The following is an 18513-nucleotide window of genomic DNA, read 5'->3' on the forward strand; positions in this document are numbered from 1 at the left end:
TAGGCTGGATCTTACGAAAAGGCTCTTCACCCACAGAGTTTTTAGGCACTGGAGCATGTTCCATAGGGAAATGGTCATGAAACTAAATTTGTTAGAGTTCAGGGAGTGTTTGGACAAAGCTTTCAGGCACAGAGTGTGATTCTTGGAGTTGTCCTGTGCAAGGCCCGGAGCTGGACTCAATGAGCCTTGTGGGTCCTTTCCAATTCATCATATTCCATGGTTCTAAGTTTCATATAACTTCAAGATTTAGATAAGCTAACTATGTTTCTGGGTCAAGGCAGTATAGTTCCTTTCTTACAGCCAACTTACAAGACCAAAACAACTTCGGATTCATCACTGACCACATGTAAGGCAAATTAAATATCTTGTTGCTGTCTGTTACTTCTTAAGAATGCCTTTCTCTTCAACAATTAATTAGGAGCAGAGACATCACAACTAGTTTTTAGCAAGGATTGCTGAGAATTAGAGGTGCTGTAGCTGTGATAGCAATGTTTGAAAGTGCTTCCTAGTTGACCTGGCTTCTTCTCACTGCTCTGACACCCAAGTCAGCTTACTGAATATCCATCAGAACAGCTCAACATTGCATTCTGCACAGCATGGATAAATGAAACAGTATCAGGACAAAGCTTTACAAATCATGCCAACATACATACATAAGTCAATCCTTTAAAGTTATTAAAAAGAAAATAAGTACATAAACCTGAAGAAATGCAGTGGGGGAAGTGTTCAGCAGCTACTGTAGTTTCCTGTCACTTCTTTTCGTTACAGATTGAGATATAATGTTGCCTGAACTTGTGCCAAGACACAGCAAGAGGAAGTGAATAAGAGCAAGAATGTTTAAGTATTGAGTTTTAAGATGGCTTCTGACCAATCAAACAGAAATACCAGTGTAGAAAGATTGGCAGGGACTTCTTTAGAGTTTTCTCAACCTCACCTCATCAGTAAACAGAGGAGACACATCTGCAATGAGGTGAAAAAATGATGGTCATCTAGGAAATTTTCTGAAATACTCTAATCAGGATATGTAAAAAGCAGTTTTCTCAGACAGTTTTGTTTCCCGTTTTCCTGTATTTTCCCATGTCCAGAGTTTTTGCACACCAGAGTAGATGTTACTATAACCATTTGAAATTTTGTTCCAAGTTTCCATAAGCTACTGCAAAAAGAGTCCAGGTCATGCTTTTTACAGCATAATAAATCCACACTGTTACTGTAACCTTGTGTGTCACGCTAATGACCTCTTTAATCACTGATCCCAAAGCAATGTCCAAATTATTCAGCCCCAAATTCAGAAAAGACAAACTGAAACATAAGAGACTAAACATAAGCCATTTCCTGCATTTATTCTTTTGATTCAAGAGAATACTGTCTGAGAGAAATAGTTTTTTCTGATTGGGGTTCCAATTCCCTCAACTAGTAATGAAATTAATAAAACCCCAAAAATCCTAGAAAATATGCAGGCAGCAATATTCAGACTGACTGTGCAGTATCTGCAGTGTATATTTAAGACAGTTCAATGTAATGTTCTAACTATGGTCGGGCAACCAGGCTACCCAGTTCTAGTGGAATAGGACAACGAGTACATAACTCTTGTATGTACTGTTTCTCTGCAAGGAAATATGAATTCAGCTGCATTTGAACACCATGATAACTTTGAAAATATGAAAGGTGAATAGAAATTATGAATTTTGTTTCAAAATTTCTGGTTTCACCAGCACTGTGCAGTTTTTCAAAGAACTTACTTGGAGTGAACAAAAAGGGTTTCTGTGGGAATGTGCTAACACTTGAATGAAAATTTACCTGTAGTAAGGACTTGGAAGAAGTTAGAAAAAGAAACAGTTCAGTGAGACATTTGAGACTGGTCATGGGATCTGAACTAGAAACAAGAGAAAACAGAACCTTGCAGCTTTTAAACAGTACGAATCACATTTCAAGAAAGAAAATACTACTCATAGTCACACACCAGTTTGTCAGTGGTCCTGGAATTTACTTTGGAGAAAACTGGGTTTAGGACAGTACTGTTGCTTCTCATTCCAGTACTGGCTGTAGATTGTAGGATATTTTCATTGCAGAAAAAAGCTGATATGACTCATCAGAGCTGTTGTTTTCAAAGCAGTGGGGAAACCTATGGGATTTTAAAAAACCCAACTTTGTAGCTTCATAGGCTTATCCACTAGACTTCACTAAAACAAGCAGGAACTTTCTCCCTATAGAGACTTGGTCAGGAAATAGTCAGGAATCCAGTATCCTCAATATTTGGCTTTCTAACCAAGAAAAACAAATTTTAATGTGGACTGTTCTTTTGCCTGTTACCAAATGGCTATATTGGGAATACACATATTAACCATTCTAGCTGAATGGGAAATATATGGTTGATGTTCCACTGGACACTGAAATTTATATATATTCCCTGGATGAATAAAACTGACCAGAGCTGACAGCTATTTCTGTCTTTTCACTCTCTTAAATTTTACATCAGGGCTATAACTAAGGTAGATTGCAATATTGCTTTAGACAATTACATGGTTTGAAGAAACAGCCCCGTTGACATTACTGCTATTTCTGCATTACTTCACTTCCTTCCTACACTGTAACAGTCACAAGCACCATCTTGCAGCCAGACCTCGATCCAGGCTTCTCATCTGAAATGACAAAATGGAGAGAAAAAAGCACGGGCTGCTTATGATTTTGCAGGGGGATGGGGGTTGAAGGGGGAGGGAAGACACACGTCTCTCTCTCGTGTGTGTGCGTGTATGTGTGTGTGTGTGTGTGTGTGTGTGTGTGTGTGTGTGCACTATCAGCTGATGCTGACAGGAGAGTTTCTCCAACAGGAATAATCGCCGCCTCGCTCCCCTCAGCTGCATCTTCAGCTTGTTTCTCCCTGTAGTGCACATTGGCCGGCAGCAAAGCCGAGTGTGTGTTGCCCCTGCCTTACTGTGCTTGCACACAGAATACGCTCTGTAGCCTAGCTGTATAAAAGACGGATGAGCCGCTATGAAGGCGAAGTAACAGTTTAGATAATACTAAGAGAATGCAGTCTGTCCTGTCCTCATAATGTTCCACTGATTTCATTAGAAACACAGATGACTTGAGATACAAGCCTGCACACAGTTCCCTGGTTCCCATGGGAAACGCTCCGAGGTTTGAACCGGGTGTTTAATATCGGAGCTGAAGCAAGACAACATTAGAAGGGACCGCCAGCATCAGCGGGCTGCACACTTTGCCAACACCGGCAAAACCTTTACAATTTCTTTTTTAAGCTAATACCAAAAGCCATCGGCGTAAAGCTGCACCGCTCCCACTTTTGAGGCGCGCAGCCGTCAACCCCGCTCCCCGGCAGCGCCGGCCGAGCCCTGCCTGGGTCCCGCCAGGCTCTCCCGGCCCTGCCCTGCCCTCTCGGCCCTGTCTGAGCCCTGCCCGGGCCCCGCCCAGCTCTCCCGGCCCGGCCAGGGCCCCGCACAACTCTCCGGGCCCTGCCCGGGCCCCGCCCAGCTCTCCCGGCCCGGCCCGGGCCCCGCCTCGCTCTCCCGGCCCTGCCCGGGCCCCGCCCGAGCCCCGCCCCTTGGGCCGCTCCGCTCTCCCGGCGGGCGGAGCTCCGGCTCGGGGCGCTCCCCGCGGCCCAGTTCCGGGTGCCGGGGATGCCGGGGATGGCGAGGCTGGGCGCGCTGTGCCCGCGCTTTAGCCGGCTGCTGTGCCTGTGCTTCAGCCGGCTGCTACCGCTGTGCCTGCCCCTGTGCCTACCGCAGCCGGCGGCGGCGCGCTCGTCCGCCCCGCACCTGGTGCTGGTGCTGGCCGACGACCTGGGCTGGGGCGACGTGGGCTGGCACGGCTCTGCCATCCGCACGCCGCGGCTGGACGCGCTGGGCGCGGGCGGCGTGCGGCTGGAGCGCTACTACACGCAGCCGCTGTGCACGCCGTCCCGCAGCCAGCTCCTGTCGGGCCGCTACCAGGTAGGGCGGGCGCTCGCAGCCCGGCCGCGCTGCCCGCGGGATGCTCCGGGCGCTCCCTGCTCGCTGCTGGCAGCTCCCGTGCCGCTGGGGCTTGCGGGGTCTGTGTGCCGCTGCGCTGCCGAAACAGCTGCTCTGAAACTGCAGACTTCGCCTTGCGAGCTCGGGAGTAAACTAGAACATGGAATCGGTGCAAATTGTTCTGTTCCAGAAAAGCCGAGGTGCTCACTATGCTTCGGTTGGATTAACAGGCACGGCAGGCTGTCGTGGAAAATATCCTTGCCCTAGTCGCCTGACTCTTGGGTATTTTTCCACTGGATAACCCGGTCGAGATGCAGAAAGGAGCAGATGAGCATTACTTGTTCAGTTTTTGCTGCATATTTCCAGTGCAGCGCCCAAATGCGTCAGTAGCTATACATTCACCTCCATCTGGTACAGGATGTTCTGCCCTTCTTGATGGAGTGCGCGCAGAGTGGTCATTAGTCTGGGTGTCTAAATAAGTTCATAGTGATTTTATAGTGATTATCCTGATTTTCCCAGTTTTTTTCCTTTCTTTATCTTCTTTTTTTCCCCCAGTTGTACAGGTGTAAGATTTGGGCTTTATAATACTGATATCATTCTATCCTTTCCTATCCTTTTTGCAGTTTTGGCAAAAACCTGAGGAGTGGGGGCTGAGAAAGAAAGTAAGGACACACAGCATAGACAGAAGGAAGAAACTCTCAAAGGATGTGTTTCAGGAACTTCCCCTCTGTCTCAAGAAGTCCTGCACATCCATGTTAACCACAGTGATTGCCAAATAAACTGCTCTGAGTGAAAGAAAATAAATGTCATCCTGTAGTAGGGGACGCTGTCTCTTCTTGCAGGAATGTTGTTCTAGGTACACTCTTTCCAAGCAACATTTGTCTCTTTCCTGAAAAGTCGAAGAATGGATAATGATGAATAGGAAAAAAAAATTTACATTATCTTTACCAATCCTTGAGGTTGCTGTATTAAATAACCTAAAATATTTTTTTCATAGTGAATAATTTTAAAATATCGTTCATAATCTGAATGTGCTTTCTAAGAAAGTGGCCACTGCTGCATCACATCTTCAAAATGAACTTTGAAAATACCTATAGTTCAGTCTGGATTTAAGTTCATCCCATAATGTGTCTTGATAATTTAATGATCTTCATGTTGACCACGTTGCAATTGAGTAAAATGATATTAGAAAATTAATTTTATTTTCTTTTTCTTTTTTTTTAATAGAGGAGGCATTTCATGCAGCAGTTATTAAGCAGCAAATATGTGGGATCTTTTAAAGATTGTTTTACGCATGCATATGATTAACAGTTGCTTAGAAACTTGGGAAAGTAACCTAAATCTGGAGATGAAATTTTGGTAGTCACCTTGCAATCCGTCTGAAAGAAAAGCAATGGTATTGGTCTAAGATAGCTATAGATATTTTTATATTATTATTGCTTCCTTCTCCTTTTTCTCATTTTCCAGATACAGTGCAAGAAATTACAATGCTTTGCTAGTTTGTGCATTTGGTATATTAATGCTTTCTGTAATAAAGCATTTAAAAATATTTTAAATGTTTTATATGTATAATAGAAAATCTGCACTATAATTTAATTTTTGGAACCTCCCTGTTCAAAGAAAATGAGGAAGTAGTAGGCCCTTTAGAAAAGGGCCTTACCCACTTGCCTAAGTTCATGGCTTATTTGTTTTAAAAGTCAGTTCAGAGAGTTGCTAAATTTCAAAGCAATGCTTTGAACGTTAATCTTGCAGCTTGCTACACTGGTTTGCTTAGTGAAGTAATAAAATCTGGTGTAAGCTGCTCCAGGGGATCTTGGAGACTTTGTGCTTTGACACACGCATAGATTCTAGCACGTAGACTGCTAGAAATGTTTAATATATAAACAAGATATATGTACTTGTATATGAATGCTTGCAGGTCTAGGTTTAGGGAAGTGCCTTTTTGATTGTGGAGAAGACAGAGTTGACAAAACAGTTTATAGTATCATTGACTGAGGAGGTTCCTTGTATCAAGTGTGATATACTACTCAAAGTATTGTTATCAGTGATGGTTTTGTAAACAAATACAAAATTCATCACTTAGTAAGACTGGAAACTTTAGTAGAACTATTGAATGTCAGATCTAGTCAGTGTGAAGCTTTCCCCACCCAAATGCTTTCTATAGTGCTTGTACTCATTTGAAGCATGCAAATAAATATACAAGTACGTATATATAATGGCCATTTAGAAGAGTAATAGAAAAATAGTTTTCTTTTATCCACCTTTCCTCCAGTGGCTGTTCTCTGATACAGGCAAAAGCTTGATAGATTCACCCGCCATGTGCATTTTTGCCCATTTCAATCCCATTTAAAATTTCTCACTCCATCTTGAGATGTCCCTAGCCTTCGAACAGACCATAATGATAATTCTTACCTGTTAGATTTCTAGCTAAAAGCATAAAAGGCTTTGTGTGTGTTTGTTTGTTTTTTTGTTTTTTAAATTGCTAATAAAGTGCTTGATTTATGCCTGGGAAGATATTAACTCTTGCAGTGCTATTTTCTTGTTTTCCTCCATGCAACCCTTACCCTCCACCTGCAGCTTCCTCATCATCTTCAGCGCTACATTGGTAAAATGAAGAGCCCCTAAAAATAATCCTAATCACTAATGCAGCTGTGCTTCTTTTTTTGCCCTGCTTATAAATTAACATGTGGGCTGCGCTGTAAGGGATCTCTCACACTTCTTTTCTCTGCAAGATCCACACAGGTTTACAACACCAGATAATTTGGCCATGCCAGCCCAGCTGTCTGCCACTGGATGAGAAACTCCTTCCAGAGCTACTTCAAGAGGCGGGATATGTTACTCACATGGTGGGGAAGTGGCATTTGGGGATGTACAGAAAAGAATGCCTTCCAACTCGCAGAGGATTTGACACTTACTTTGGTAATAGTTTGATTTAGTATGAGCAGTAAATGCAGTGTTGAAAAGGATGAGAAACTGTCCCACTCTTGTAAGAGCGGTGGATTTACTGCTGATTTATAAGTAAAGCCATGTCTGGGTATGCGTATTTCCAAAGTACCACTGCTTAAAAAATGATAATGCCTTAAATGTATGCTCAAGCTTTACAACTTACTGAAGAAAGTATCAGAATTACTGTGTAGCTCCAAGTAAAGCATTTCTCTCCATTTTCCCTCACTCCTCCCTCCTTCCCAGAGTTAACTTTTTGCTCTGAATTCTCTGTCTCCTACCTACAGCAGCACAGAGGAATAGGGAAGGGGGGTTACAGCCAGTTTGTGTAGCTTTGGTTTTCCAGAGCTGGTGATGAGATGGTGTGAAAGCCTCTATAAAGTAGTATCCAAAAACTCATAAGTTAGGAAGTGAAGCTCTCAGACTAAACAGTAGATTGTCTAAGTGTGAGTGCATTACTTGCAAAGCAACTTATAGCTATGCAGTGTTTATTGTTCCAAGTGTGGTTTGGGCTCCTGTCCCAGTATCAATTTATTGGTTTTGCACAAGTGTCACGGATGGTATATTACGTGGGCTGTCAAATGTCTCATTCTGCATCATTCTGCACAGCACTGAGCTCAAAGAGGTCCATCTCCACTTGGTTGTTTTTGAGACACTTTCCTTGAATGATGAATTTCAAAATAGTAAATTTCAATGCAGAAGCCTGTGTTGCTCTTGTCTAACCTGCAGCTTAAATGAAGAATGTGACTGTGCTCTGTGTGTGCCTTTAATAAATTATGTTCATCCAAACATGAGGTGGGAAAAACTGTCCCCTTAGGTGGTTTACTTCTTTTCACTCTTTGGGGAGCTCAGGGCCATGGTTTCACAACTGAATTAAGCTAATATATGTGGATTGGGATATAATGACTCTCATTGCTTAAGCATTTGTGCTTTCTCCCATCCCTCCACAGGAGCTTGGGATCTCCTTGGTGGCATGGGTGTAGATAGGCTGCTGTTGCTTTTGAAATCTCACCCTGGGATTGAGCAGGCTTTTAATGCAGGAGCCTGAGGATAGGCTGGCTCTGTGTATTGTTTCTGGGTGCTCAATGTGACATTATATTTCCGAGGATATAGTGGTTTTATATCCTGTAATGTTCATGTGGTTCCAGTAGGCATCCATTATGATTAGGGATGTTTGATTCCGTGGCACACTTGATGCACTCTCGCCCAGTGGGCATTCAAAATGGGAAAAATGCAACATGTGCCTCTGAGTACATTGATGTAAGCAATCTGCCTATAAAATCATTTCACCTTTTGAAAAACTAACCATTTTATTCTCCTAAAAATATCATAGACATTTATATTTTATTTAAGATCACTTTATTTTTTTCTGTACATTTGTTTTTGCAGAAATTACTAGCTGCAGCTGCCGAAAAAAAAGTTCAAGTAAATTTCTTCAGTCTTGGATTTTTGTCCCAAGATCTTTTTTTTGCAGAATATAGGACTGTATTTTTTTCAGATTCATCCATTTTTTCAGGATATTGGGGGAGAAATCTAAAATCTCATTTCAAATGTAATTTTTGAGATTCAAATGATTTTAAAAAGTTTTATTTTTGCCTGCTAAAACACAAGGGCACCCCATGCCTAACAGGCTAGCCCTAGGTAGGAGCAAATCCATACATGCATGATTTTTACTTAATTTCTTTTGGATATCTCTAAGTGATAGTGTCTTTTCTTGACCAGCTGGTGTCAGCAGTGGATCAGAAATTGCATTACAACAGACGCAGATGATTCATGCTTGGATGTTTTTGCATAAATAGATTTTAAAATTCCAAACTTTCCAATAGAGGTGGAAGCCTACATTAAAATACAAACATAGAAATCATACCACTAAGAATCAGACTAGTTCACAGCTAGATCACTGCCTTGGCTCCTAGTGCATTAGTTTAGTGCTCATGGACATCAAAGTACAAATAAGAGGTCATTAAACTGCTTTCAAAATATTTAATTTCTTTTGAAATTAATGCTGGCATTAGCAATGAAAAGCCTATGAGTTATTAAATGTGGAACTACTTAGACATGTCAGGGGTCTCATAGTAGGTGGTCCAGGGTTGAATTAGTGTTTTAGCTCGAAACCACTAATATTTTGACATTTGCGTTTGACTTTTTTCTCCTCCTGATGTATGTGTTTATGTGACACGATGTTGGCCTGCTCATTTGACATCTTTTCCTGTTGTAGGCTATCTCCTGGGCAGTGAGGATTATTATACTCATGACCACTGTGTCCTCATCAAAGCAAAGAATGTGACGCGCTGTGCTCTGGACTTTCGAGATGGAGAAGAAGTTGCAACTGGATTTAAAAATGTGTACTCCACAAATTTATTCACAGAAAGAGCTATAGATCTTATAGCAAATCACAAAACTGAGAAGGTACAGATAACTTCAGCATTAAAGAATGTTTCTAAAACATTGATGAAATATTAACAGAGAGAGCTGTGTTTGAGCTGCTGTTCAGGGCTATTCAATAGGTGCATAGAGCTAAATGTGAGAAGGTAGCAGTGGTAAAACTCACCTGCTGCCAAAATCGGCTTTGTCTGCATGGTTCTGGCCTGCTACCCTTCTCCATTTCTTCTATTTTAATACAATTAATACATTTTTAGAAATGGTTGAGCAAGTAGTTTGCACTTCTAAACAGAGAAGGGAAGCTTAAGTTGAGAAGTTTAATAGAAAGAAATTGCTAACAATTATGTTATGAAGAAAAGATAGACCTGATGTTTTTCCACAGCTTTCCAAAAGTAAGTTTTCAAAGCTTTCTTAGTTTATGTGCAAAGAATGGAAGATGTGGAAGTTGTAGAAGAAATCAAAAGGCACTACCTGCACAGTTGATAAAAGATGTCTGCTTTTGCTGCAGTAACTTTTGCACTTAGTGCTTTATGTTCAACTAATTTCCATTTTATCCCTTCCACCCCAGCCCCTCTTTCTCTATCTCGCCTTTCAGTCTGTGCATGAACCTCTCGAGGTCCCTGAAGAATACTTGAAACCATATTCTTCCATAAAAGATGTGAAAAGGCGCCATTATGCAGGAATGGTGACTCTCATGGACGAAGCAGTAGGAAATCTTACTGATGCTCTGAAAACATACGGTCTTTGGGACAACACAGTTTTTGTTTTCTCTACTGGTAAGTTCCTTCAAGTATTCTTTCAGTAATAACTTTGCTAACAAGCTGATTACAGGGAGATCTGGCTCCTCTGTCTTTCCTCTGGATATCTTCTAATGACATCAGAGTGATGAAAGTTGAGCAGGAGTTTACATGAAACAGCAGATTCTCTCCCTTTTCTTAGGGCTTTCTCAAGCTTGACAAAAACAACTCCGAAGTAGTGTCTGTGCGCATGGGGGATGCTCCTGGTGGTGTAAAAATACCTTTATAAAATCTGAGGAGTGCAGTGGAGTTAGAAGCATCCTACTTGACACTGTAGTTACTGAGGATCTGTCAGAATTAAATCCTTACTGAGAGCTGTCTATTTCTTCTGAAGCAGTCTGTCCTGTCTGTGTATTGCCACGTGTTTCATGAAGCACAAACAGCCAGACAGCAAGCAGTTTGAAGCCAAAACTGTTTTTTCCCCTCACTTTAAGGTGTCGTGTAGTTTTTGTCGTTTTTGAAGTATTTCACTGGCATCTTAGTCCCATGAAACAAAGGTCTGTTAATAAAACAGTTGAAAATATGATGAGCAGTCTAGTCAGCCAAATTACAATCTAAGTTTTTGTATGTACAGGCACATGATCTGGTTTCTAGGTTATTAGCGTAATGTAAATAATACATTGCAAAGCAGTCTCCTTTGTTTCCAAATTAAGAATAAAACAGAACTTTTTTGAAATACAGCTGCTTGGCTGGGTTTCAGGAACATATTTACTCTTGTTTGGTTGGAAATGGGAAGTAGCCTTTTAATGCATACAGTTGTTCTTTTGTCCTTTACATATTAGGGGTGTCATAATGGCAAATTAATTTTCTGTGAACACTTCAAATACTACAAAAACAACTGAAACAAACAGACAAGCAAAACAAAAAAAGGACCAACCAAAGTTTGATGAAAATGCACTTATGTGTTTTGAGTTTAGCAACTGCTTCCTATAGCACTCAGGATCTTGGAGTTTAATTTTGAGTCCAAACCTGTTTGCCTTATGATGTTATATTTGTGACCAGATTTTGCTCCAGCAAGATTTGGTAACTCGTCTACGCCTATTTCTGTTTGCAATGTTTTTATATTTCGAACTGAAAATGAGCAAAGACATATGGAAAACTATACCAGTATTTATTCCATATGGAAAAAATCCAGTCTTTGCTGAGACTGGGGCTCGGAAGAGTTATTTGAGAAATGTTTATTCAGTACGTTGTGGAATAAAACCAAAAACTTAAAGACATCTGAGCTAGAATTACAAGGTGTGAGTGAATTAAAAAGAAACGAATTTTTTTTTTCATTTATTAAGCATTTCTTTTTTCTGAATTGTGACAGTGTACCCTGTTTTTCAACAGTGATTATTTTGCAATCAGTTGCAGGTATATTTTAACAACAGTCAAACAATCAGGAGAATCAAGTGCCTACTCTATCTAATGGGACTTATTTTGAGTTAATTGACAGTTTAAACTTCCAGGAGTTAAATTTAATATGATCAAAATGCATGGAAATTGGACTTAAATCAAGCAGCACAGGGGCCAGTGATTTGGGTCTTTTCAGTGTTCTCTCTTTATTTCACGCAGTTATTCTTTAGAGGCATAAAACATTGCATGCAATAAGAACTCAGTTTCAAAAACCAAGTGTTAAAACCATAAAACATTTTTAAAAGACCAGAAAAAGGAAAAATCTTGTCAAATTATTTGGTTTGTCTATATTTTGTTAGTGCTTTTTCAGGTGGCGTGTTTCAGAACAGACATTAGAATATGGTTGAAAAGAGACATGTGAGGGTCTACAGTTGAGCATCTCTTGCAGAGAGCTCCTCTGTGTCAGATCTCCCTGCACAGCTTCCAGGTCCCTTGGAATTGGGAGTCCTGCTGTGCACTGGTAGCTGTAATATGAGCCTATGATTATAGCATGATGTACCTTCAGGTCTTGAGGACATATCTGCTTGGAAAAGTCTTCTTCCTGCCCCAAGTGCTGTTCTGGCTTTGGGAGACCTATTTTTAGCTTAGTGGGACGCAGCATGGCACACACACTTTTCTTTATTATCAAGAACTCTCTCCAAGAAAGTTCTTCCCAGTTTGTGGGATTAAGAATCAATTTAAGGAATTCAATGAAGACTGCAAGGGAGAATCTAGGGGATGATAAAGTTTATCCATAAGTTTAATGAGCACTGTTAAAGATACAGAATCATCATACTTGCTCAGAGGAATTTGGGGGTGGCTGAGAGGCTGGACCTACCCCAGCCATGGGCACTGCCAGCCCAGAGAGCCACACGTGTCCTGGGCTGCATCCAGAGCAGGGTGGGCAGCAGGGCAGGGAGGGGATTCTGCCCCTCTGCTCTGCTCTGCTGAGACCCCACCTGCAGGGCTGCATCAGCTCTGGGGGCACAGCACAGGAGGGACAGGGACCTGCTGGAGGGAGTCCAGAGGAGGCCACAGAAGTTATCAGAGAGCTGGAACACCTTCGCTGTTAGGACAGAGAGTTGGAGTTCTCCAGGAGAAGAGAAGGCTCTGAAGACACCTTACTGCAGGCTTTAAGTACTTAAAGTAGACTTATAAAAAATTTGAGGACAGAGTTTTTAACAAGATCTGTTGTGATAGGACAAAGGGTGATGATTTTACACTGAAGTAGAACAGATTCTGACTAGATATAAGGAAGACATTTTTCATAATGAGGTTGATGAAACACTGCAGCAGGTTGCACAGAGAGGTTGTGAATCCCTGGAAACATTTAAGGCCAGGTTGGATGGGGCACCAAATTAGCTGATCTAGTTGAAGAAGTCTGCTCATTGTAGGGGCGTTTGGCTAGATGACTTTTAGAGGTCCTTTCAAACCCAGACCATTCTAAGAGAAATGTACTCTCTATTTGGTTAGCTGTGTGCTTTGATAAAAGTGTTGTTGAAAGTCTGTAGAGGAAAAAGAAGGCCCTATTTTTATGGTACATTTTACCAGATTCATTACTATTTCCTTTTTAGTTGAGGCCAAAATTCACACTTCCATGTTTGTATCTCTCCATGCTTTAAAAGTCCTGCCCAAAGAATAATTTACAGGTGGTCATTTTGTATTTTGTAATTTGGCAAGTAGCATTGCAACAAACATAGTCTTCTGACTACCTCTCTGTGAGGTGTTGACCTCAAACAGTAGATTTCTTTTTACTGGGTACATATTAAAAAAAACCCATAAAATACGATGTAATATTTGATCTTGTGGTATATTTTTTTTTTATTATTATATTCTTTCATGTTTCTTCCTATTTGTTATGGCTCAAGAGGCATTGCCCTGAAAACATGCCAGCTGACAAAAGGAAATACTGCACATTTTGAAAGAGTCTTGTGAACTGTGTAGAAGAACTTTAGCTCCTCTTTAAAGTGGCCTGATGGAGATAGCAGGATAAAAATGTAACTTCATTATGTGTGGTCATTAGCGAAGTCTGACTCCATCAGTATGTCCTGTAAATCAACCCTGTTTTTGAGGTGTCTTTTTCAACAGAAAGGCAATTTCTACAAGTAAATAAGAAAAAGTTGAGCAGATTCAATGGCATGTGGTGGTATATTTGTGTATCAAGTAGTAGCTTGAAAAGTCTTGACTGGTTTGATATGAAGTAGAATTTTCTTTTATGGAGCATTTTTTACACTGCAGATACAAGTAACTGTGCTAACGAGATCATTTATGAAAATAAAGTAATTGTTTGTTTAAACAAAACAGATGAAAAATGAATGCAGAAGGACTGGGTACGCATGGCCTTTTGTTCACTTGAAATCAAAAATAATGAGATAGGGTGTATTTTATCTTTTAGCAATTACAGAAGACTCTAACTACCAATGTCCCTGAAGAGAGCCTCGATTTAAAGTAAAGGTCATAAAAAGCATTAAAATGGTACAAATTTGGCTCAGAACTATTAACATGGGCTTTGAGTTCAAATTTTGCATCAAATATAGAACTGTGATTTGAGGTAAGAAGTAGGGATTTGCTGTGAACACAATTCATTATAGTTTCTGCAAGGTATTACAAGAAATTTTGGTGTGAACATGCCAACATTAAAGCAAAGGAATATGACCCATAGTTTCAGTTCTGTATTAAAGCTGCTGTTCTTTGCTTTATCAAACTTTCAGCTCTTAGTTATGCTGAAACACTGTGGAGCAACACTCATTTCTTCCAGTATTTCTTGCTGTTTTTGAATGTGGATTAGCACTGTAATGCCTGGTAGTTGCCATAAGAGGGCTTTGGAAAGCAAAACACGTGGAACCTTTCAAGCCTTGGTTTACATTGCTAAGAGGAAACCACATAAATCCTTTCCATAATGGAGCATGTGACAGTGATGACTGTTTTCACTCCAAAAGACGGTCTTTTTATCATTGTAGAATTATGATTAATAAGAGCACAGATTCTTTTGGACATACATACTTAATGATGTTTATACAGTCTCTATCATAACCCTAGGTTTTTTTTCCCCACAAAATTTCATATTACCCTTTTTTTCCTTTTTTTTTTTTTTTTTCTTCCTTTCATTCCAGCCCACATATTGTGGCTTTTGGCTAATGAAATACTGGGATTTTCTTTTTACAATGCCTTCTTTAAGGCAAGAATCTGACTTTCACTGATTCCTCAAGGGAGTTTTCTTATCTTCTTGATATCTCTGTTCAAAAATGAACTCCTGCTCCTTCACTTTTGCCTATAAGGGACTTCAGAGAGCCTACTAATTGTAGATTGGCCAGTCAATTGACTGGAGCAGTTACTCTGTGTCTGTGATGTCTGAGGTGCTAATTTGAAGGTTGTACTCCCAGATTTTTTCATTGCAGATCTGAAGATTTGTTTTAATTGTTCTTTCAGAGGTTTCTGAGAGGTCTGGTGTGTTTTCAGTAAGTAACATGCCTAGCCATCTATTGCCTCAGCATCGGCTCCTTCCTAAGTGGAAAAAAGCACAGGCGCCTTAGCTGCAAGCACCTTCAATCACACTAGTTATTTGAGTTAATCTACTCCATTTTTTTTGTTGTTTTTGTTTCTTGCTTATTTAATCTTATTTTTATACAGGAAAAGGTTCTGACAGTTCCCTGTATTTGCATCAGTTAGAATTGTTACATGTCAGTGACAGTGAAAGGTGCATGTGATTGGTGTTTTGTACTCCAGTGCCGACTTCTATTTTTGTTTTCAGGCTTTTTCTGTTTTAAAGTATGAGTGATAATTTAAAAATTTAAAAAGACATGCTCTGTCATATGATGAAGATAATAATAATGAGACTACATTTTTGAGAATATGTTATCAAACGTGGAAATATTATGATGGGAATGGATTTAAAATCAATACTGAAAGATGTTGACAGACAATATATTGACTCCCTCCTCCCCTCCCCTTTTAAAATCCTTTGAAAACCCAGAATGTTTTGTAGGAAATGTTTGTTTATCTTCCATTCTATCTAGTATTAATCCCTCCCCACCCTCCCAGATTTTTCCATGCAAAACCTAACACTCCAAAGCCAAGTTCCTGAACAAAGAGGAACCTCATATCAGAGATATTAGCTTCTTTTTTGTCTTCATGGTTAAAAAATCCATCATAAGTTCAATCTTGAATTTTTCTTCCTGTTTTTAGCAGATGCCAGTGCTTGAAGTGAAGTTCATTTGTAAATGAAACTTGGAAGTGAATTTTGCCCAGAATTTTGCAAACAGCCCAGTTTTGCATAAAACTTTGACTTAAGCATGTTAATTGCTATGCTAGTAATTTCTTCTTCAGAATGAGATGAATGCTGAAAACAGCTCGTATTGTGTATTAACAATAATGTTTAATAATTTCCCACAGCTCCCAAACGATTGCCTTAAATGATTACTATTAAACTAAACTATACTAGTTTTGTTCTCCATAATAGTGTTTGTGAAGTCTTTAGTCTTTTTGTCAGAATTTTTCTACACCCAAAAAGTGGTCACTTCTCCTGTCAGTGGGACAAATCCACAGTTTTCCTGACAGTGTCTTGTCTGACTTGCTCACTGCAGACATATGAACAGTTTGTCAGGTTATTCCTGTTGGTTTTGGATTAAAATTTCCTTCTGTGTTTCTGTCATGTCTAGTGATGGTGTGTGCTGGTGTAGACCTTGACACAACAGGGTCTGTAGCTACTGAGATCTGTTAAATTACTGAGACTGCTCACAATGAAAGCACTTGACTGAAACTGACTGTGCTAGGATTGCTGTTATCATGAAAACTATGAAGCACTAAGTACTTCTAAGTACTAAGAAGCAAAAAATAAAAAAAAATAATTCAATGGGATCGAAAAGATTGTCCTTTTGTAGGGCTAAATCTGCAAGTAGTGGAAGCTTGTGTACATCAGTTTCTTTTCCCATGAGATCAATTTTTTTTCCACTCCAGTTTTGGTAAAGTCAGGAGAATAAGGAGGCAGTTTTGGTGAGTTGCGAAAAACCATAGATGTTGATTTATACGAGCACAGCTCGATAAAAGTTACTCTGTAAATGCTCAGCTAAGTTGTTCAGTAATTGGTGCTCTGATGCAGGAAAGGTATTATGTACCCTTGATGGAAAATAAAACCCCTATGGTTGTATTTAAAGTACAATAAGAATTACATTAACAGAAGTTTATATTAGAAGGTGTAGCTTTTTATTGTCCCTCTAACTGAACAGCTCTCAGTAGTGCTTCCATCACACATACACAAATAAATCTGTATCAAGCACTGAAAATACAATAATATGTCAGCACTCTTGAAGAAAAAGTGGCATTTCTGCCATTGAAAATTGAATGTTCAAGGTTATTCTTCCCACTGTGAGTAAACATCAGCACAGTGAAGTATAGAACTGATGTTTCTTCATCAGCTGGTCTTACCAAATGATTTTGGTTCATTTTGTTGGAAATACATGTTTCATATGAGTCATCAGAGGGGGTGCGATTGTTCTTCATTCATATTTGCAGCATGACCGGAAAACACAGCTACACATGGATCTTTCAGATGCAATGTGGGGAACAAGGGAAGAACATGAGTTCAAATTAAGGGCAAAGTTATTCTCCAATTCATGCTGCAAGTCTTATATCCACAGTGTAGATCTCTGTTGTGTATTCTGTACTCTTTCTTTTTAATGAAACCTCAGTGGGAGTTCTGCACTTGGAACTTGTACAGAGTAAGCATTATTTATGCTGTGAAGATCACAGGGGAGAAATTTTCCCCAAATGTGATCCTTTACCAGTATTATTGACAGGGGTGTCTGTTTAACTGTGACTCAGAACCATGAGCTTAAATCACTCAGACAAAGGGCTCTGAAGTCCTGTTCTGTGATCTAGACTTTCAGCAAGAATGTTGGAGGTCAAAAGTGAGCTGCATATACAAGCTGTATATTGATGCTGTGTCTAATGTTTGCTCGTATTGTGTCTGGCACTAGTAAGTGCTATTTAATTCCCTTTCACGTACGCAAAATTCACACAAAAAGCTAAAAAAGGCCCAAGTAAACCAAGCACTAGCTGCCTGCTTGTTTTGTGGATACTGACAACTAATTGCAGCTTTCATTCAAAATGGTGTACACCTATTAAGCACTACCTATTAATTGTGCACACCTATTAAGCATTACCTATTAATTGTGTATGACTATTAAGAATTACCTATTAATTACTAAGTAGACTTGTCTCCTGCTTATATACATTACTTCATTTTTAAATAACATAATACACATTAAATGATATGCGGTGGTGTCATGTCTGCTAAATACCTGTGAGGGTTTAAATTGTTGAATCACTCTTGTTTGTGGTTGCCATTCTTTGCTCTTTACAAATGTTAGCTGTTACTGCCTCTGTAATTTCAATAGTGTTTAAAGCAAAATCGTACAAAGTCCAGATCTACATTATGGAATAGAGATGTCAACACTTAATGTAAATGAAACTATGGGGTTTGGCTCTTCCGTAGTCGCCCCATCAGAAATAGGCAACAGGAGGAAGGGTATAGAAATAGAGGCTTTGTCTTACTTTCTATTTTTTTCACTTGTCTGAGGTTGTTTGCATGTTACACCTTTTGTTTCTTTGTAGCAGCAAACTTCAGAAATCTGATTTGTAGAAATATTGAAGGTAGTGTGAATAATTTAATTGACATGTGTTGTTTTCAATAATACCAAGACTCTAACATTAAAATTGTTTTTTAAACTCTGTAGGTTACATGTGAAATAATTTCTTAGTTAACTTTTAATATACTTTCCGGTTCTGCTTCAGTTGGATGGGGCATCACGCTGACCTCCATGTGGTTCTGATTAAGTTTAAGAACAGGATTGCTCCTAAAGCCCCAGCCTTTCAAAGGAGCATGAGATACATAAAATGTAGGAAACAATTACTGCTCTGGATGCAGCCCAGGACACGTGTGGCTCTCTGGGCTGGCAGGGCCCATGGCTGGGGCATGTCCAGCCTCTCAGCCACCAGCACCCCCAATTCCTTCTGGGCAGGGCTGCTGGGATCTGGTCATGTCCAGCCTG

The 18513-nt window shown here is 40.0% G+C and overlaps 1 protein-coding gene across 1 annotated transcript in view; it reads left to right on the plus strand.

Moving 5' to 3' along the window:
- The first annotated feature begins 3601 nt into the window (after positions 1-3601).
- The window catches only part of ARSB (arylsulfatase B), a 64305-nt gene continuing 49393 nt past the window's right edge, over positions 3602-18513 (plus strand). The window contains exons 1-4 of the mRNA XM_064736021.1: positions 3602-3947; positions 6698-6884; positions 9127-9317; positions 9859-10066. Coding sequence (XP_064592091.1) covers positions 3636-3947; positions 6698-6884; positions 9127-9317; positions 9859-10066 — 898 coding nt within the window. The 5' untranslated portion in view covers positions 3602-3635. The remainder of the gene's footprint in view (positions 3948-6697; positions 6885-9126; positions 9318-9858; positions 10067-18513) is intronic.

The sequence above is a fragment of the Zonotrichia leucophrys genome, chromosome Z (assembly GCF_028769735.1).
Source record: "Zonotrichia leucophrys gambelii isolate GWCS_2022_RI chromosome Z, RI_Zleu_2.0, whole genome shotgun sequence".
Taxonomy (NCBI): Eukaryota; Metazoa; Chordata; class Aves; order Passeriformes; family Passerellidae; genus Zonotrichia; species Zonotrichia leucophrys.